General features: G+C 31.1%; 1 protein-coding gene across 1 annotated transcript; it reads right to left on the bottom strand.

Moving 5' to 3' along the window:
* Positions 1-185: 185 nt before the first annotated feature.
* On the bottom strand, positions 186-20,972 carry LOC142240626 (2-acylglycerol O-acyltransferase 2-like). The gene is made up of 5 exons (XM_075312329.1): positions 20,430-20,972; positions 11,677-11,774; positions 9,532-9,663; positions 791-1,132; positions 186-726 (listed from the first exon to the last, which is right to left on the bottom strand). The coding sequence occupies exons 1-5, from the start codon at positions 20,640-20,642 to the stop codon at positions 369-371; spliced, it is 1,143 nt and encodes a 380-aa protein (XP_075168444.1). The 5' UTR covers positions 20,643-20,972; the 3' UTR covers positions 186-368.
* Between the last annotated feature and the right edge of the window lie 1,743 nt (positions 20,973-22,715).

The following is a 22,715-nucleotide window of genomic DNA, read 5'->3' as shown; positions in this document are numbered from 1 at the left end:
AATCATTCTACAAACTCATACTGTATGATAATGTTACCAGGAAAGAAATCTCGGCCCTTTTAAATTTTAGTTGCACTTAAGATTTATTTAAACTTATAAAAGTAAGTTTAAAATGTGCTTAACATTTTTTTTAGATTTGGCTTAAGCCAAACTTTAGAGTGAAATTAATTAACAAAAACAAATAATTTAATTTTAAGTTATCTTCTCCACTTATAAATAAAAACAAGTCAAACAAAAATTCTTAGAAAATACAAAATGCAATACAAAAACTAGGTTAACAATTAAAATAATTTATAAATTATTAATTAAAAACTAATTTAGTCTTAAAGTTGTATAATTTAAAAAAAAATATGGACGCTTTTCTTAAATTAATTAATAACGAGTTTAGTTTTTTCCGCATTTTGAATGTATTTATGTTTGTATTTCTCAAACATTTCATTTAGACTATCGATGACCTTTTGATGAATTTCATTGACATATTGCGTATCGGGTTCATCCATTTGTTTCACCTCAATGGGTGCCCCGACAACCTGGACAATGTGTCGACGTTGAGGCAATATACCAAAAGTATACTGGAAGAAACCACGACCCAATACAATTAGGGGAGAGACACCAGTCAAGTGTTTAACAAAAGTTTGGAATTTTCTTAACAAAGAATTTGGAGGATTAGCTACTTGATCGAAGATATCCACTTCGCCGAACGAAAATGTTGGAACTATGGGACATCTGGAAATTATAAAAAAAGGAGAATTGATAACATCCTCATTATTTATCCTTTGATGAAACTTACCCCGAGCGTATAGCGATTTTCACAAAGCCTTTACGATTCTTTAATGTCAACACATAACGTCCTGGATGTGATTCTAAGGATTCCTCTGCTCCTCCCACCAACAGAGCTACAGCATTGGATGTAAAACCATCTCTATTCTCTGGATGATTAGGATCATTTGGCCTATTGAGATAATGCAAAAGGGATTGTTTTGAGCATGATACCAATCCCCATAGACGAATTACTTCACGCATGAATGGTATATAGAAATGGACATCCAATGTGGCAATTTTTGGCCGAATACCAGGATATAGTTTTAACCATTTTCCAATATTTTTACCCATGTTAATGGTAACGCCAGTCCTGCAAAGAAAAATGGAAATCACAAATTAACAAAAATTACGAATCAAATAAGAACAAAGCTACACAAAGTATTTTATGTAAAAAATTATTTAAAAAAATAATTTTTTACATAAAAAAATCGATTTTTCAGAATTTAGATTTTTTTATTATCGATTTTTTCGGTCTAGTGTAGTATAGAAAGTACACTCAAAAAAAAGTGAACTCTCTATTTCACTAAAGCCAATTTAACTTTATTTTAGTTCATAGAATTATTATGTTTGGAGAAAGTTGCCTTTACTTTAATAATTTTTTGTTTACGTTAGTTAAATTAACTAAAACCGAGGAAAAAATATACTCAAATGAAGCATAAAGATTAAAAAAGATTAAAAAAATCGTGTATTCCACAAAATAGTTCAGAATTTCTTTAAATTTGTAAATTTTACCAAAAAGGCGTCCATCATGAACTTCGTATGTCACTAAAGACATTCTTGCAATTTTGAACTCCAAATTTTTCCTTCAAACTACAAAATTTTCTTTAACAAGTGAAAAAACTTAGTTATGTCTAATAAATTTTCTAAAATTTGTCGAAAAATATTTACTTATTTTTATGACATCGGCGTGATGCCAACGTTTGTAATACTGTTTAGTTAAATTTTCTACAAATATTCAAAATTTTCTAAAATTAACCGAAAGTTTTCTTCCTGGTGGGTTCACTGTTTTTTTCAGTGTACGAGCAAAATAAGTTTTTCCTAGATAAATTTTGATTTTTTCCTAAATTTGGATGGAATTTTCGATGTTTTGGAACTAGTCACGAAATAAAATCATTTCCGCTCTACCACTCGTAGTCTACATAAAAAAAAAATATTTACGTGATATTAAAGATTACGCAAACTAAATTTTAGGATACGAAATTTACAAAATATTAAGGACAAATTTCTTCAAAATAATGGAATTAAAATAAAGTTTATAATCTTTGCTTCAATTTTTTTTTCATTAAAGTTATGTCACAAATTTTGTAAATTTGCGTCCCTCCGTTAAAGTCCCATGTCTTTGGAGTAAGCCTAATTTTCCTTAAAGTAAAGAAACACATTTTTAATTTAAAGAAATTGTCCTTAAAAACCTTAGATTTAAGATAAAAACGCTTCAAATATAGGCTAAGACTTATTTTGAGGGTTTAGCGTCTTTGGTTTAAAGTTTTTTTTTTTTGGAATTAAGAAAACATTTTTTACTTTGAAGTATCCGTTATAATTTTGATTTTTAAACTGGCATTTGTTTGTACGTGAGTACCTTTATTATTAACCGCGAAAAGAGAATGAAAATTTGATAAATGAGATCTGTATCCTAATTTTAATTTTATTGGTTCTAGATTTAAAGAAAGATAGGTCGCTAAAAATTTCTTTACTTTAAAGAAGCCGCATCTTTGGCTCGGAATCAATACCTAAATCCTTAAGGGAAGGTCAAAATCTTTGGACCCAAGTAAACTTTTTTTTGAATGTAGGGCATATGAGTTTTTCATATAAAAATTTCGATATTTTTGATGGATTTGGATTTGGACGCTTAGTTTAATAGATATGAGAGTAACTAGATTTGCATATAAAAATTTCAAATTGTTTCAAGATTTGATTGTAATTTTTGATTTGTTGGAGGTAATAACGAATTAAACTGCTTTTCACACTAGGACACAAAATTTAGAAGATATGAGAAAAATAAAATTTTCATATAAAAATGTCGATTATTAATGATTTCGTCGGAATTTTTGGATTTTTTGGGGGTGTCACGAATCAAACTCCTTTCCGCTCTACGATGCATAGTTTAGGAGATACGAGCAAAATAAGTTTTTTTATAGAAAAGTTTCATTTTTTTTAAGATTTGGAAGGAATTTTCGATTTATCTTATATAATTTCGAATTTTTCAGGATTTGGATGCAATTTTCGATTTTTTGGGGGTGTAACGAGATAAGTTCCTTTTCGCTCAAAGACACATAATTTTGGATTTTTTTAGGATTTTTATGATATTTTCATTTTGTTTTGGAAGTAATCATGAATTAAGCTCATTTTCACTCTATGAGCAAAATAAATCATTCATAGATTTGCTTCATATTTTGGATGTAATTTTCTAGTTATGGGGCTTAATTTGTGATTTAAGCTTGTTTTCACTTAACGACAAAATAAATTTTGCATATAATAATTTCGATTTCCCAGGATTTGGATTTTTTGGATTATCGATTTTTTCGCTTAATAACGCATACTTTAGAAGATATGAGCAAAATAAATTTTTAATAAACAAATTTAAAATTTTTCCTGGATTTGGAAAATTTTCGGAATGAAAACTACTCATAGTTTAGGAGATACCAGACAAAGTTTTTAATATAAAAATTTCTACATTTTTTTTAGGAATTGGGTTGAATTTTCAAAATTTGAGAAGCTAATCACGAATTAAGCTCCTTTTCTCTTTAGGAAATAAATTTTGACAAAATTTGCAATAGAAATAAAATTTTGACAAAATTTTCTATAGGAATAAAATTTTTACAAAATTTCCTATGGAAATAAAATTTTCTATAGAAATAAAATTTTGACAAAATTTTCTATAGAAATAAAATTTTGACAAAATTTTCTATGGGAATAAAATTTTTACAAAATTTCCTATAGAAACAAAATTTGGACAAAATTTTCTATGGAAACAAAATTTCAGCAAAATTTTCTATAAAAATAAAATTTTGACAACATTTTCTATAGAAATACAATTTTAAAAAAATTTTCTATAGAAATAAAATGTTGACAAATCTTTCCATAGAAATAAAATTGTGGCAAAATATTCTATAGGAATAAAATTTTGACAAAATTTTCTACGGAAATAAAATTTTGACAAAATTTACTATAGAAATAAATTTTTGACAAAATTTTCAATAGAAATAAAATTTTGACAAAATTTTCAATAGAAATAAAATTTTGACAAAATTTTCAATAGAAATAAAATTTTGACAAATCTTTCCATAGAAATAAAATTGTTATTCTATAGGAATAAAATTTTGACAAAATTTTCTATGGAAATAAAATTTTGACAAAATTTACTATAGAAATAAATTTTTGACAAAATTTTCAATAGAAATAAAATTTTGACAAAATTTTCAATAGAAATAAAATTTTGACAAAATTTTCAATAGAAATAAAATTTTGACAAAATTTTCAATAGAAATAAAATTTTGACAAATTTTTCTATGGAAATAAAATAAGATTTTTTGTTTGGTGGTTTTTTTGGTAACATTTTCTTCTAATTTGCTAGATAATTTTTTTCTCGAGGGGCAACTTTGTTTTATTCACGATTTGGGGATAATTTGGAATCCTAGAGCAACTAGGACGCTTAATTTGGGAAATATGAGTTCGACGAAGTTTGAAAGCAAAAAAAGCAAAACGAGTAAAAATTCAATTTTTTGGGCTTTGATGGTCAATCAAACTTCAATTTGAACTTCTTATTAAAGGGAGGTATATTTGCCAATATATAGAATCATGGCGGATGATTTTATAAGGATATTAATAAAACAGCCGAGCCGTAGAGTCGTAAAGATCGCTTCTCGAAGGCGTAGAAGTACTATTGAATATAAAAGATGCCCAAGATTATATACAGACATATAAAACAAATAGAATTTTTTACCGCTTCTATATTTTTTCATATATATGAAGTAGGATATATTATATATTCATTCTCTTTATACGTCAATTACACGCAAAGAAGGGATGTTGCATGTTGCCCGTCCAAAAATATTATTTTGCACTTGAAACATATCTGGTGTGACCATATTCCTCCTTTGGATGTATCAAGCCTCTTCTAGAATATCCCAAACAAAAAAAAACAACCATTTAAAAATATCTATATAGATTAATCATTCCACTTTTAGAAAAAATCAGATTTTTTGTTTTTATATACACAATATCAAACTTGCGATTAATTTTTTTTCTTTAACAATCTTAGTGATAAAGAATGCAATCAATAAAATTGGGTAACATACATGGTTTGTGGTTAGCAATCGATAAGATTGCAATGGCATTTGCAAATAATTGATATCTGCACATAGTTCAATTATCTCAATATTTGGAAAATAACTTGAGTCAATAAAATGGTCAGTGAATTTTTCGAAAGTGTTAAAAATACTATTTCGCTACATTTAAAAGCAACTCTCTCGTTGCCCATAAATGATATCGTATTTTATGTCACGATCATTTATATCCATGGGATATCATAAAAAAATAGTTTATAATATCGAAACAGTAATTGTATAGTAAAACTATTATGAATATTTAAAAAAAAAACTGTACCTAGAAAAATAAGTCCATGGTTCAACTGAGGCTAAATTTTCCTTTTGTATTTGTATTATTTTGGTTTATTTTAATTTGTTTTTTTTTTTCTTCGAAATTTTCCACAGCCCAATGCAATTATATATATTCTAATGAACTAAATGTGGGTATACAATTTAATTACCGTACAAATAAGTTCATGCACGGTTAATATGGTCATGATTTGGGGCCAATGATTTTTCTCTCTACATTTAGTTAAACTCAACCTTGGAAAATTATTTTCTATCTGATACCTAAACCAGTATATACAACAGTAAATTCGGCCGGGCCTAATCTTAGGTTAGGTTAGGTTAGGTGGCAGCCCGATGTAACAGGCTCACTTAGACTATTCAGTCCATTGTGACACCACATTGGTGAACTTCTCTCTTCTCACTAAGTGCTGCCCGATTCTATGTTAAGCTCAATGACAAGGGACCTCCTTTTTATAGCCGTGTCCGAACGGCGTTCCACATTGCAGTGAAACTACTTAGAGAAGCTTTGAAACCCCCAGAAATGTCACCAGCATTACTGAGGTGGGATAATCCACCGTAGAAAAACTTTTTGGTGTTCGGTCGAAGCAGGAAGCGAACCCACGACCTTGTGTATGCAAGGCGGGCATGCTAACCATTGCACCACGGTGGCTCCCCAGCCTAATCTTAAATACCCACCACCACGAATCAAATATAATAGGTTCCTTTGAAAATTTTTCAGATTCTGGATTTATAAGAACCATTTTTGTTTGAGTTTTAGAGGAATCATAATCGTCTCGTGTAAGTGTGCAAAAAAATGATAAAATACGAGAAGTAAAATCTGGACATTTTAAATTCAGTTTCAAGTAGAGGTGTGCGCGTGACACGAAACTGTCGTGACACGCGTGAATCACGTGACTCGTGAACAAAATCTGAAGAAACTTTCGTGAATGTGCGTGAATGGGACTAAAAACAATATGTCGTGCGTGAGCGTGCGTGAGAAATAAAATCGGTTCGTGAATGTGCGTGAATAAAATTTCTGCAAAATCACGCTCACGAAAAAAATCAAGATTTAATTCTTTCTGATATGATAACTGAATTCTATTTAGCTGTCGAACTATATCCTATTTATTAATTTAGTTACCTTTCCTCTTTCCCGGTTGGAAAATGTCGTGAGGCTCTTGAATTTGACTTGAGTCACGTGAATTTGTCGTGAGTCACGTTAATTGTCGTGAATCGTGCGTGAGCGTGAGTCTTTAAAAGTAGTTCGTGCGTGAGCGTGCGTGAGTACCGGTTTACATTTCGTGAACGTGCGTGAGTGTGAGTGCCTACCACACATAACGTGCGTGAGCGTGCGTGAACAAACATTTTGCTTCGTGAATGTGCGTGAGTGTGAATGAAATTTCGTTCACGCGCACACCTCTAGTTTCAAGGAATTTTTATGATCAGTGCGCCTTCTATACCCTCAAGAAGTGAAATGGGTCTATATGGAGGTTCTAGAATCTAGACCCCAAATCAGAGGGCCGATTTATAAGGGGGCTATATCAAAACCTGTACCGATACACAAAATATTCAGCACAACTATTTATAATCCTAAAACAGACAGATTTTCAATTTCAGGCAAATTGTATAAAAACTACGGTTTCTAGAAGCCCAAGAAGTAAAATTGGGAGATCGGACTATATGGGGGCTATATCAAAACATGGACCGATACACGCCATTTTTGGTCCTAGAATATCTCTTGGTTTCAAATGTTAGGCAAATTGGAATAAATTGGAATAAAATCACAATGGACTGAATAGTCTAAGTGAGCCTGATACATCGGGCTGCCACCTAACCTAACCTAGGAACTCAAGAAGTAAAATCGGGAGATCGGTCTATATAGGGGCTATACCAACACATTAGAGGTGTGCACGGGAGTAATATTTTGCTCACGCTCACGCACACTCACGACGGAGAAATCTTATTCACGCACGATATTTTTTGGTAGGACGCACGCTCGCGCACGTTCACGAAAAGAAAATTTTTACTCACGCACACTCACGCACGAAAATCCTTTAAATGTCGTGACTCACGAAAAATATCGTGACTCACGAAAAACCTCGTGACTCACAAGTAATTTTATGACTAAATTACCTATAGAACCTGACTAAAAACATGAGTATATTAAAATCGAGCGCGTTATAAAACACGCTAGGATGTAACTAAAATTATAAATTAATTCAACTCGTAGGCATTTTATGTTCGTAAACGGGATTATTTTCGTGAGTGTGTTCTTCCGAAATTCGTTACTCACGCACACTCACGACGATATTATTTTCGTGACTCACGCTCACGCACGACATTTGATTGGTTAATCACGCTCACGCACACTCACGCCGTAGCCGTCAGCGTGACTCACGAATGACGCGTGAGTCACGATTACGGTACTACGGTTTCTATAAGCCCAAGACCGCAAATCTGGAGGTCGGTTTATATGGAGACTATATCAAAACCTGGACCGACATAGCCCATCTTCGAACTTGGCCTGTCTGCAGACAAAAGACCAGTTTGTGCAAGATTTCAGCACGATAGCTTCATTATTGAAGACTGTAGCGTGATTACAACATACAGGCAGACAGACGGACATGGTTATATCGTCGTAGAATTTCTCTCTGATCAAGAATATATATACTTTATATAGTCGGAAATCTATATTTCGATGTGTTACAAACGGAATGACAAACTTATTATACCCTTGTCACCATTCTATTGTGGTGAGTATAAAAAGATCGAATAAAATCTTGGAATTGGATCGAATTTTCGATTTCGATGAAATTTTCAATTTTTTTGGAGTAATCAGGAAATAAGCTTCATTTCGAAGATATGGGCAAAATAAAATTTTCGTATAAATTTTTTATTTTCAGGATTTGGTTGAAACTTTTGATATTGTGGGGGTGTCACGAATTATGCTTATTTCGCTCTACGGCACATAGTTTAGGAGATATTCTACAAATAGTAAATTTCCAAATAAAAAACATCATTTACACAAAAAAAGTTTACTTGAATCTAAAGATATTAACCTTACCTTAAGGATATTGGTATTGATTCCGAGCTCATTTAAACAAAATACCTTTTTATGTTAGCTATTTGGCTTTAAATCTATGCTTTATAAAATTAGAATATAGACATCATTTATCAAATTTTCATTCTCTCTTTGCAATATATTTACATAGCTGTTCACAATGTAAATAAATCAATCAGTATAAAAATCCAAATTATTGCAGTTACTTCAAACTAATTTTTTTTTTTAATTTCAAAAAAAAAACACTTTATACCAAAGATTAAAAATTACAAATTTGCCCTAAATTTAATGAACTTTCTTTAATTAAAATTTCCTTATTGTAAAGAATTTTTCCTCAATATTGTGTAAGTTGCGTGTCCTAAAAGGTAGGTTGTACAATCTTTCAATATTTTTTCAGTTTAAATAAAATTAATTTACAACGAAACGATGTACGCAAAGAAGGAATATGATCACCTCAAACATACGGGGAGCATGGAACGTACTTGCGGAAGTCTGATAATAATTTTCCCAGAAAATAACATGGTTGCACCAAACATGTTACACATTTGCCGCCCAAAAATAACATTATAGAATAGAATTCGAGAGGCTACCTAAAAGTGGTCCGATATGGCGCATTTGCTATACCACCCGACCTACTTGATGTATCAGGTAGTTGTGCCAAATTTCAAGTCGATAAAAAATTTTTATAAAAAAAAAAAAACTTTTTTTTGAAGACCAAAATATATCCGCTTATTGGAAAACCCTTAATTTTAGGATTAATTGCAAGCAAAAACGAAAGGCCGCTAAAACACACTTTTAATGTGAATATTAAAATTTAATTTCAAATTAAATTAAAATTAACTGAACTAAAATTAAACTAAAACTTAAATTTAAGAAATTAAAAAGTGTTTTTTTTTTCAAACTTTTCTTTTTCATACTCGTTAACTACACCATTGCAATTTATTACAAAATCTTGAATTTCAAGAGCCGGCATCTAACAACTTGCTTCTAAGAAAACCATATCTAGCGTTAGTGATTTCAATGACCCCAAAAACAATGTCCAAAACAAAAACTTACCCAATTATACCATGTGGAAAACTTGCTAGCAAATAATTACGATCCGGTGTCAATTCTGCGGTTTTTATTAACTCAACTGGGAAATAGTCTCTCAGATGGCTGGTAATGGAATTGTTACGCAATAGCTTCCATCTGCAAACAAAACAAAACTATTAACTAACAATGTACACTTTTATTACACTAGTTTACAAAATAATTTTTTTCCATATACATTTGATGAGATGTGAATTTTCTTACCTATTTTGATCTGCTGAATTCGAAAAAAAAAATTTTAAAATTTTTATATTGAACATTTTTTTAAATATCCCGTATTTTTAGTTTATCGCTCTGTTTTCACTAAACAAATTATATCTCGAGTGAGAAATGTCCGATTATATCGTTGTTGGTACTTAAATGAAAGGTATTGTGATGAAAAATAATCGTGTATAATTGAATCTGTGATAAGTTAAGTGGTTCAAATATCACGTTCGGACAAATTTTCTAAAGCAAATTTTCTAAAAAATCTTGTTTTACAGTAACCCTTTCCCGCCGGAAAAGTACAAAGTTTCTCTTCATTATCGTATAGATGATACTGTTAAAAATGACAATGTTATAAGCAATTGAGTGTACAAATCCGATGTCATATCCTGCAAATATGAGCAACTCACCCTCACAAAAATGCATTTTTGTGTGGCCGAGTGGTAGATTTGAACCAATTAACTTCCCAGCAAAAAAGAGCTTCCAAAAAAGTAGTTTGGATCCCCAATCTGTGATCCGGAAGTAGTGCAAACTTGGATCATCTCCGATGAATTTTACACGGGCTTGTCATAGGACGGAAGTACTCCCTTTTTGGATCCTTTGCATTACTTTAGAAGTTGTGCCCTGGAAGTTAATTTGAATTAAAAGAAATTTAAAAAGCGAAAAAAAAAATTTCAACCAATTTCATTTTTTTCAACCATATTTTTTATTACACTATTATTTTCCTACTATCTAATTTTTTGCAATTTGAAAAACTGTTTCACTCCGACCAGGGGTTGAACCTGGGTATGATGGCACCATAACAGAACGCCTTAGCACACTCAGCCACAGACGCCATTGAACATAAAGCGTCGAAAGGTTAATTCAAATGTTTGTGATATGATCGTAATACGACACCAAGGAATAACATTCTAATTGCTTCTCGAGATGTTCTTTATTAGTATGAAGGAAAAAATAAGAAACGCAGGTTTAAATCTCACCAGCGGCAATTTTTTATCAAATATTTTTCTAAAAAAATATTTTTTTATGTTATGCATCGTTTTTATTTTTTATTTTCGGCATATATTTTCGTATAAATATATTTTTTCTATTAAAAATCAACAAAAAAATTAAAAATTCTCGTAATTTGCAAAACCTTCTCAAAAGAACTTCCATGGAAGCGAAAAAGTCAAACGGCATAGGTTCAAATCCCAGCGGGGATTAAATTTAGTTTTTATTTATTATTTTTTTTTTTTTACTTTTTTATTAATTTTCTATTTTTTTTTTTTTTTTGCAAAATTTAATTGTTAAACATTAACACTTAAAATAGGCTTTCTAATACTTGTCCACAAGGACTGCAGCGGAAGTAGACAAAAAGCATTGGGGGATCCCAAGATGCGCTTTAGAAGAAATGTTTGTGGACTTGTCCAAAAGGACTGCATCGGGAGTGGAAAAAAATCATTGGGGGATCCCATGATGCGCTTTAGAAGAAATGTTAGTGGACTTGTCCAAAAGGACTGCATCGAAAGTTGAAAAAAATCGATGGGGGATTCTGGTTGTTCTGTTTGTGGAACAACTTCCAATTTTTTTTGCTATGAGATTCAATTATACGTGATTATTTGTCATCTCAATACATTTCATTTAAATGCCAACAAGGGTATAATCGGACATTTCCAACTCGAGATATAATTCGATTAGTGAAAAAAGAGCGAACAACTAAAAATAACGGGCTATCTCAAAAACTGTTACATAAAAAAATTGTTTAAATTTTTTTTTTTCAAATTCAGCAGATCAAAATACATAAGAAAAGTCACCTCTCATCAAATGTACATTTTCAGTGTAAACTAGTGTTATTAATTAAGCTATTGTGAAAGTATGCAAAAAAAACCACAAATTTTTACAAATTTGCTTATGATGACGACTACTTACCCATTACCATTCACAGCTGATGCTCGCTTCTTATGATCGAAATAGATATAGGTTATATAGATAATCAACAAACCTCGACCAATATAATCCAAATATAGCTGAAATCGAAATAAAAAAAAATACTAATGTTTACACAGTATTTTTGGAATAAACAAAATAAGTAAATAAATAATTGATGGATATATGCATTTGTTGAATTTTTATTATTGTTTCATTTTAGCAATAGTGTGTGTGTGTGTGTTTTTATTTTTTTTTATTTTGCAATTAAAATATAAAATCATTTTAGCTTTATTGGCTACATGAACCATGTGATATCATTTTGTGTTAATCCTAAATTAAAACCCAAAACCTGAATAATAATTGCCCATATGAAATTTCAAATATATTTTTCTGTACATTTGAAAATTCATTAAAAAATATACTATGTATGAAACATTCCCCTTAAATAAGGTGAGACGACACTTAAAAAATATTGTTTCGTACTCAAAAAAAAATTACACTTAAAATAAAGATTCTATACTTGTGGTCTGTGCTGGAGCATCGTATTTTTTTTTTTTTTTTTGCACAGAAAAAAATATCACCAAAATATTTCCAATTAAAAAATTGATTGAAGTTGAAAACTTTTTCAATTATAAAAAATTAATTGAGAATATTAACCTTTTAATCAAACTAGAAACATTAAGTCAATGATTGAAATTTTTTAAATTTTCAATTAAAAAATTAATTGATACAATAAACTTTTTTAACAAACTCGGAAGAGTAAGGCAGTTAAAAAATTAGGGATATTTTTATACCCTCCACCATAGGATGGGGGGTATATTAACTTTGTCATTCCGTTTGTAACACATCGAAATATTGTTCTCAGACCCCATAAAGTATGTATATTCTGGGTCGTGGTGAAATTCTGAGTCGATCTAAGCATGTCCGTCCGTCCGTTTGTTGAAATCACGCTAACTTCCGAACGAAACAAGCTATCGACTTGAAACTTGGCACAAGTAGTTGTTATTGATGTAGGTCGGATGGTATTGCAAATGTGCCATATCGGACCACTTTTACGTATAACCCCCATATAAACCGACGCTCAGATTTGGTTTGCGGAGCCTCTTGGAGGACCACAACTCATCCGATCCGGATGAAATTTGGTACATGGTGTTAGTATATGGTCTCTAACAACTATGCAAAAATTGGTCCACATCGGTCCATAAGTATGGCTTCCGGAGCCTCTTGGAGGAGCACAATTCATCCGATCCGGATGAAATTTGGTACGTAGTGTTAGTATGTGGTCTCTAACAACCATGCATTGGTCCATAATTATATATAGCCCCCATATAAACCGATCCCCAGATTTGACCTCCGGAGCATCTTGGAAGGGCAAAATTCACCCAATCCGGTTGAAATTTTGTACGTGGTGTTAGTATATGATCCCTAACAACCATGCAGTAATTGGTCCATATCGGCCCATAATTATATAGCCCCCATATAAACCGAAGCTCAGATTTGGCTTGCGGAGCCTCTAAGAGAAGCAAAATTCATCCGATCCGGTTGAAATTTGGTACATGGTGTTAGTATATGGTTTCTAACAACTATGCAAAAATTGGTCCACATCGGTCCATATTTATATATATCCCCCATATAAACCGATCCCCCGATTTGGCTTCCGGAGCCTCTTGGAGGAGCACAATTCATCCGATCCGGATGAAATTTGGTACGTGGTGTTAGTATATGGTCTCTAACAACCATGCAAAAATTGGTCCATATCGGTCCATAATTATATATAGCCCCCATATAAACCGATCCCCAGATATGACCTCCGGAGCATCTTCGAGGGCGAAAATTCACCCAATCCGGTTGAAATTTGGTACATGGTGTTAGTATATGGTCTCCGATCCTCAGATTTGACCTCCGGAGCATCTTGGAGGGGCAAAATTCACCCAATCCGGTTGAAATTTGGTACATGGTGTTAGTATATGGTCTCTAACAACAATGCCAATATTGGTCCATATCGGTCCATAATTATATATAGTCCCATATAAACCGATCCCCAGATTTGACCTCCGGAGCATCTTGGAAATTTGGTACGAGGTGTTAGTATATGGTCTCTACAACCATGCCAACATTGGTCCATATCGCCAAAAATACTCTACCAAAATTTTATTTCTATAAAAATTTTGTCAAAATTTTATTTCTATAAAAAATGTCGTCCAAATTGTATTTCTATAGAAATTTGCGTCAATATTTTATTTCTATAGAAAATTTTGTCAAAATTTTAATTTCTATATAGACTCCCAGCAAAAACTAGGTAACCACATCTCATTACAATTTACATTACCAGGAGTAAAGCTGTCATTACACATTGCATTACATTGCGGTGAGGTATAATGACTAACTTGTAATGACAATAATAAATACTTCTCGGTAATTTTCGAATTGATATTCTCAAAATGTATTGCATTTGGCTGTTAATGACTTATGCCCTGTTCCTGTATATCGAACGAAAACCAGTTCGAAAGAAAGGCAGTCACTCGAATTCGAATGAATTTGGGTTTTTTTATTTTTGAAAGTTCGATTCGTTTGTATGAGAATACATTGATTATTAAAAATGAGTATTTTTAAATTTTTGGCCTGAGAATTCATTGAAATGTTAACAATGCTTTTACTTTCTTGACACTTATTGTATATGTTCGTTTATTACTCGACAACAAAATATGAAGTGACTTGCCTTTCGAAATAAAAGAACAAAAATCAATTTTCTTTCGTTTGGAATACGAAAGAAAGCTTTCGTTCGATATACAGGAACAGGCCATTAATAAAATAGAATAAATGATGGTACCATTAAGTATAATTATTCACATAATTGAGCATTTAAAAAAAACTCAAAAAGAGTATGTTATGTAACGGCAATTCTGAAGATTTTTCCGTTAAGGAATATTCTTCACGAATATTTCGAATAATTGTGTTTTAAATTAATGACGTTACCATACTATGTTTTAAATAAATGCTTTATTATACCTCATTCACATTACACTTTTAAAATCGACTTCACTAGATTTCAACTGTCATTTGCCTTATATTAAGGGATAAAAAATCCACTTTTAGTAGGTTTCGAACATAATGTGAATCTAACTCCCTTAAACGACAACATTTATTTCTATTTTAACTGTTAAATTAATTTGCCTGTAATCTTATTTAGATGATTTGTTACATTTTTGTTTATTTCTACAATATTCGTTTCTATTCAAGTATTAAATTCATATTAAAGCATTACTCGCCATATTTTGATCCATTGTAATCGGCTAGAGAAGTCAATATTTTCGAGATTTGGTTGCCTGAGACAATAAGTGGCTATTTTGCAAACTTTGGTATATCTACGAATAAGTGATTACATATTAGGTGATTATATGCTTTAAAAACACTAATTATTTCATGGCCAAAGGTATGCCTGGGGAGAAGTACTTGCCCCCTAGGACATGCGTATGTAAATGTAATCCGGAGGATGCCAATTAATAAGTGGTTATTCATTTTTAAACAGGCTTACCTACAAGATTACCGGGTAATGAGAATTTTTGCTGAGCTAATTTACAATTTAGAATACGGTGTTAAGAAGTTGTAAGATACCTTGCCATCGACAAGTGTGGTGCAATGGTTAGCATGCCCGCCTTGTATACACAAGGTCGTGGGTTCGATTCCTGCTACGACCGAACACCAAAAAGTTTTTCAGCGGTGGATTATCCCACCTCAGTAATGCTGGTGACATTTCTGAGGGTTTCAAAGCTTCTCTAAGTGGTTTCACTGGAATGTGGAACGCCTTTCGGACTCGGCTATAAAAAGGAGGTCCCTTGTCATTGAGCTTAACATGGAATCGGGCAGCACTCAGTGATAAGAGAGAAGTTCACCACTGTGGTATCACAATGGACTGAATAGTCTAAGTGAGCCTGAAACATCGGGCCGCCACATAACCTAACCTAACCTAACCTATCGACAAGTGTTACAGCAACCCAAGTAATTCAATTGTGGATGACAGTCTTTAGTAGAAGTAGAAGTTACATATACGAGGGCAGTTCGGAAACTTCTTAGCCTAGCACAAAAAGTGCGCTGCTATGAACACATGTTAAATTTTGTTTCGATCTGGCAACTCCTTCTTATAGAAACAGGTGTTCAAAAAAGACGCATCCGCAATTTTTTTACAATGAAAACATTAGAAATTCGTGCTGTCATTAAATATTTACATAAAAAATGTTTATCGGGACAAGAAATTCATAATGATATGGTGAATGTGTTAGGTGAAAGTGCTCCTTCATATGCAATAGTAAAAAATTGGGTTGCTGAATTTAAACGTGGTCGTACAAGCATTGAAGATGAACCACGTAGTGGACGTCCAAAAAACAGCAACAAAAACAGAAATTGTAGCCAAAGTGCATGATATGGTATTAAATGATCGACGAATAAAAATGCGTGAAATTGCTAATATCATGGTCATCTCAAATGATCGAGTCCATTTAATTTTGCATGAAGAACTACAGATGAAAAAGCTTTCTGCAAGATGGGTGCCGCATTTGTTAACAGTCGATCAGAAACGCATAAGAATGAACATTTCTCAAGCTTGTTTGGATCGTTTTAAGCGAAATAAAATGGATTTTAAGCGTCGTTTCATAACTGTTGATGAGACATGAATCCACCACTATACTCCAGAGAAAAAAGAACAATGCAAACAATGGACTTGGCTTGTCTTATTAAAAGCTTGAAGTCACAAAAAAAACATTGCTTGATATAAACGAATTGGACTAATTTTTTTATTACAAAAATTAAAGTTTGAAATTTTCAATGTAATTCAAAAAACTCTAAGACGTTTTCTATTTCACTAGACTTGCAATATGATCAGTGCTTCAATTCTCCATTCGTACAAAATCTGAGATGTACTTCTACATGTTCGTTTGTCTAAAAATTCGTTTGGGAGGAATGTATTTTTTATCAAAGATTGATCAGTGTTGTGGTTGACTGATCTACACTGAAAAAAATATTGACCTAATATGGAAGATTATGCAACTTAATTTTTAGGACTCGAAATTTACGTAATACTAAGGACAAAATTCTTTAAAATAATGACATTTTAATTAAAAGAAAGTTTATAATCCTTGCTTCAAAAATTTTTTTCATTAAATTTAGGACACAAATCTTGAAATTTTGCGTCCCTCTGTTGAAGTTGTAGATCTTTGAAGTAAGGCAAATGTTCCTTAAAATAAAGAAAAACATGTTTAATTTAAAGAAATCGTCTTTAACTCAACTGACATATTGAATTTTTAAATTTAAGATAAAAACGCTTCAAATATAGGCTAAGACTTATTTTAAGGATTTGCATCTTTGTTTGTACATGAATACCGTTATTAATATATCGCAAACAGAGAATAAAAATTCGATGAATGAGATCTGTATCCAATTTTAATTTTATCGATCCTAGATTTAAAGCCAGGGAGGTCCCTAAAAAATGTCTTTATTTTAAAGAAGTCGCATCTTTGGCTCGGAATCAATACCAAAATCCTTAAAGGAAGGTCAAAATCTTTGGATCAAAGTAAACTTTTTTTTGAGTGTACATTACACTATGCCCAAACTCCTATATTACTTGCGCTGATGCGACGAAACGTTCTTACACTGAAAAAATATTTTCGAGGGGCTAAAGATTTCGTGTCCTTACAATACGAATGTGTTTTTTGCCTAGTATAGAAAAAGTATTTTTTCCTTGTCCAAAAAGACCAACTTTTCATTGAAGTCGTTTTGTCCTTATAATTAAGTAGAATTACTTAAAAATGAGTATCTTAAAATTAAAGAAAATTTCGTTTGACTAAGGTCAACTCGTCTATCAACTTTTTGTCCAAAAAGTCGAATTTTTATCATCTCCAAATTTGAGCTATTCATATTTTTAGGAAATAATCGAAAAGTTGTATTCGAATTAAAAAGGAGTTGGTAGCAACCATGTTGCAACGGTTAGCATGCTGCCTTGTGTAACAATGGGTTTAACAACAAAAAGTTTTTTTACGAAAAGTTGTATTCGAATTAAAAAGGAGTCGTAATGTAGATCAAAAAGTCGACTAATTTATAATCGCAAAAGTGGAAAAAGTCGAAAAGTACACTCACAAAAAACACATTACAATCCAACGACAAACATTTTGCAGGGAAGGCTATTTATTTTCCAACATAGTCTGAGTTGGTAGCAACCATGTTGCAACGGTTAGCATGCTGCCTTGTGTAACAATGGGTTTAACAACAAAAAGTTTTTTACGGGTGTATTGTCCTTCTCAGTAATGCTGGTGAAATTTCTAAGTGTTTCAGTGGTCTAGGTTAGCCTAAAATAACGGGCTGCCTTTATAACTAATCTAACCTAACATACTCTGAGTTAAACTCCAACCACTGTCTAGTGACTCAGCTATTCCGCACAACTGCAATTTGTGGTCTGCTAATATGAGATCAGGAATTTTTGTTAGTCAACGAAGGGGAAGAGTCATCATACACATCGTTAAAATGCTCCTTGATCTCAATGTAGGATTTACCTACATTCATCTGTGATAAAAACAAAACTAAGAGTGGGAAGAAACTGGAAATTCAGCAGAGGCCACTTACGGGAATGTAGCATAAGTATACATAGCAAATTGCTCTTGCCATACTCTTGGATCTGGTGCATGGTTGCCACAGTTGGTAGATTCCTACCAAAAATGGTAGATTTTTTACTGCTTGGTAAATTGTTAGAATTCTTGATGTTTTGTTAGGTTTTGGAGAATATTCCTATCCAACTGAGAGGCACTTCAATTCTCTGCAGAAATAAAATTTTGACAAAATTTTCTATAGAAATAAAATGTTGACAAAATTTTCTATAGAAATAAAATTTTGACAAAATTTTCTATAGAAATAAAATTTTGACAAAATTTTCTATATAAATAAAATTTTGACAAAATTTTCTATAGAAATAAAATTTTGACAAAATTTTCTATAGAAATAAAATTTTGACAAAATTTTCTATAGAAATAAAATTTTGACAAAATTTTCGATAGAAATAAAATTTTGACAAAATTTTCTATAGAAATAAAATTTTGACAAAATTTTCTATAGAAATAAACTTTTGACAAAAGTTTCTATAGAAATAAAGTTTGAATAAAATTTTCTATAAAAATAAAAATTTGATAAATTTTCTATAGAGCAAAAATGTTGACAAAATGTTCTATAAAAATAAAATTTTGACAAAATTTTCTATAGAAATAAAGTTTTGATAAAATTTTCTATAAAAATAAAAATTTGATAAATTTTCTATAGAGATAAAATGTTGACAAAATGTTCTATAGAAATAAAATTTTGACAAAATTTTCTATAGAAATAAAATTTTGACAAAATTTTCTATAGAAATAAAATTTTGACAAAATTTTCTATAGAAATAAAATTTTGACAAAATTTTCTATAGAAATAAAATTTTGACAAAATTTTCTATAGAAATAAAATTTTGACAAAATTTTCTATAGAAATAAAATTTTGACAAAATTTTCTTTAGAAATAAAATTTTGACAAAATTTTCTATAGAAATAAAATTTTGACAAAATTTTCTATAGAAATAAAATTTTGACAAAATTTTCTATAGAAATAAAATTTTGACAAAATTTTCTATAGAAATAACATTTTGACAAAATTTTCTATAGAAATAAAATTTTGACAAAATTTTCTATAAAAATAAAATTTTGACAAAATTTTCTACAGAAATAAAGTTTGGATAAAATTTTCTAAAAAAATAAAAATTTTATAAATTTTCTATAGAAATAAAATTTTGACAATATTTTCTATAGAAATAAAATTTTGACAAAATTTTCTATAGAAATAACATTTTGACAAAATTTTCTATAGAGATAAAATGTTGACAAAATATTCTATAGTAATAAAATTTTGACAAAATTTTATATAGAAATAAAGTTTTGATAAAATTTTCTATAAAAATAGAAATTTGATAAATTTTCTATAGAAATAAAATGTTGACAAAATGTTCTGTAGAAATAAAATTTTGACAAAATTTTCTATAGAAATAAAAATTTTGACAAAATTTTCTATAGAAATAGAAGTTTGACAAAAACTGCTATAAATTCAATATCTTTAAAATTTTAATTTTCGTGTTAGGTCATAGTCCATTTTTGTAAAAATAGTAAATCGTTAAAACATTTAAAATGCAACACATTTACAATTGGGACATTTACACCCAATACTGTCGCTAATAATTTATATTTTAATATATTATTGCAAATACTGATAAACACTTTTAAACTAAAATTATAAAACACTTCATTCGAAGAAACGACATTTTTTTCATACTAATCACAAAAACTAGTTCAAAAACTCCAATACTAAATTGTTTATAGTTGGTAGATTTTTGTGGCACGAGTGGCAACCGTGATCTGGTGCCGAGACAAAATACTCGTTCTCTTTTGTTTCTTTCACATTAGTTCAAGCATACAATTTTATTCCTATTCAGGCTCACGGACATTTATGCTATAAATTTCCACAATAGTTTCCACGTGGGAGTCACGAAAATTTTTCCCAATTCTAGTACATAACATAGGGTCTAATAAACTCGTTTTATTCATGTTTCACTTCGAGGGTACACTTTTATACAATTCTGTCTGAGCTAGTTATCGTGTATTTTTACAAGTTCAATTTAAGGTTACAATATGAACTTCAAGATCATAAAAATAATTTTGAATCGTTTTAGTATAGTACATGGAACTCACCAGGAAAAATACTGTCAAAAACAAGGAAACAAATGGTAAGAACATGAAAATATAGACATAACAAGCAGCAGCCAAGGTTTGTCTGCGACGTTGTGGCGGTACATGAACTGGTGCCCAGTCAATTTTCATATGACTGGAAATTTCTTTTGAGAAATCCATAATTTTTTTATTGGATTTTTTTAAATGTTCCAGTTGATCTTCTAGCACAGTCATTTTGACACAGAGTGTTCTTTAATATTTTACACTGTCAATTTTATTTTTATTTTGTATCGGTCTTGTGTAATTCTATTTTTAATATCAATTCCACAAATTGTGGCTTTTTGTATTTTTTTATTTTGTTATTTTATTAACCCTACTCGATATAAAGAACGACGTGGGGGTGGGTGGTTGATTAAAAATTTTAGGGGGTGGTGGTCTGTAGTTTTTCACTTCACAATGAAATGAATAGACTCGCGCGTGTATTCTCGATTCAATTCTCTAAATACTACTAAACACTGAGAATGCCGCACATTCATTCTAAATTCATTGCAAGCCGAGTACTCATACGAACCAATGGACAGACGGACAAACGAGCATTTACCGGCCGCACTCGCATTGACGATATTACTAGAACTTCATCACTTCGTCTCCAATCTTATCTCAGGCTGAATGTCGTTCCACAGACATACATTTTTGAATGCCCTTTGCCTTTCACCATGCCTTCTCGACAGGGTACTCGTGGCTTTTAGCCTACGATCATGTCGATTTAACTGGCTAGTAATTGGTTGTATGAGTATGATCACACTTGTTTGATTAAACTGCAACTTTTGAATGTTGACCAATTAAAGTAAACAAACATTTTCGTTTTATTCTAAATATAACTTTTTTTCAATATTTTCCAGCATAAATGTACACCGAAAAAAAATATTTATTTATAGTCGGGAGGTTTTGTTAGAATGGAAATAACTAAACAGTATTTCGATCTTTTTTACATGATATACGGAGGTTGCTTTTTATATTTCGGGATTCAGAAAACAAAAACAAATATTAATTATATCGATCGTTTTTTTTTTAATATTTCCCATTAATGCGTTTGAAGCACTTTTGCCATTCTGATTGAAGTATCTCCAAAAATCCATTTTGAACGCATCACCCCACTTTTCGGGTGTCGGAAAAACCTTGACCTCTCCTTTTATTTTTCCTTTTTACGAATAAAAAGGAGTCATCCCATGCCAAATCAGGACGGCGGATGACCCAACAAATCGTTGTTTTAAGTGTTCCAAAATGCCGTTGTTTGAACCGATGATCTCACACATCGGCATTGTCGTGGTGAACGCAAAAAATAATTCTTTCCTCCAAAACGAAATGTTAGACAAACAAAGATTGTTTCTCATTTGCTTTTCGCTGTAAGGAAGTTTCTTCGGAAGACAAGTATATACTTTTTGTGATAAACGTTTATTCTTTTCCAGGATGTAAAAACAATTTCATAAAGACTAACTCAAAAAACAGTATTTTCTGGCTAATTGCATTTACCCTCACATCTTTCTCACTTCCACGAGGGTTTTTAGTTCTTAGCACCTTTTTCTGAGAATCGAACCATGCAATTTGTAAGCCAACATACTGTCCACTGGGCTACGTAGCTGTCATCAGCAGACAATTATCACTATAGCCACCAACGCACAAGCAACGCAAACAGTCAAACAGTTATATTTATATAGCATAGCTTTCGGCGCCCACGAGCCGATTAAACAAATTGCCTTTAACAGAAACATACATTTAGTTGGGCACAGTGGATCAAAAGTTAGCCTTGCATACCAAGGGTCGTGGGTTCGACTGATCACCAAAAAGTTTTTTGGTTTGATTTTTTTTACATATATTCCAGATAGGTTCGGAATAAACTGAAACTGTAAAATATGTTTTATTAAAGACTTAAAGTCAAAAAAGAACAGTGCTTGATATAAACGAAATGGACTGTGTTGTTGGTTCAAAAAAATTTTTTTTTATTGAAAAAAAATAAAAATTTTGTATCAAACGAATTTTTTTGGTGATAAAAGTTTAAAATTTTCTAAGAAATTCGAAAAACTCAAACAAAAGAAAAACGTTTTTGGGCACACGTTTTCCAAACGTTTTTTTTTTTCTTTGCGTGTGAAGAGTTGTCCTTCCTGTGATTGGGGTTCCTGATTTCTTGGAATGCAACTGGTAAACAAATGTATCACTCAGAATTAATTGTTCTGTAAAATTTTGCTAATTTTTTGAATTGATACTAACAACAATTTTAAAACAAAAATAAAAAAAGAAATGCAATCC

The sequence above is a fragment of the Haematobia irritans genome, chromosome 5, assembly GCF_050003625.1.
Source record: "Haematobia irritans isolate KBUSLIRL chromosome 5, ASM5000362v1, whole genome shotgun sequence".
NCBI lineage: Eukaryota > Metazoa > Arthropoda > Insecta > Diptera > Muscidae > Haematobia > Haematobia irritans.
The sequence above is the reverse complement of the archived record's forward strand: the minus strand, read 5'-3'. Positions and strand labels throughout refer to the sequence as shown.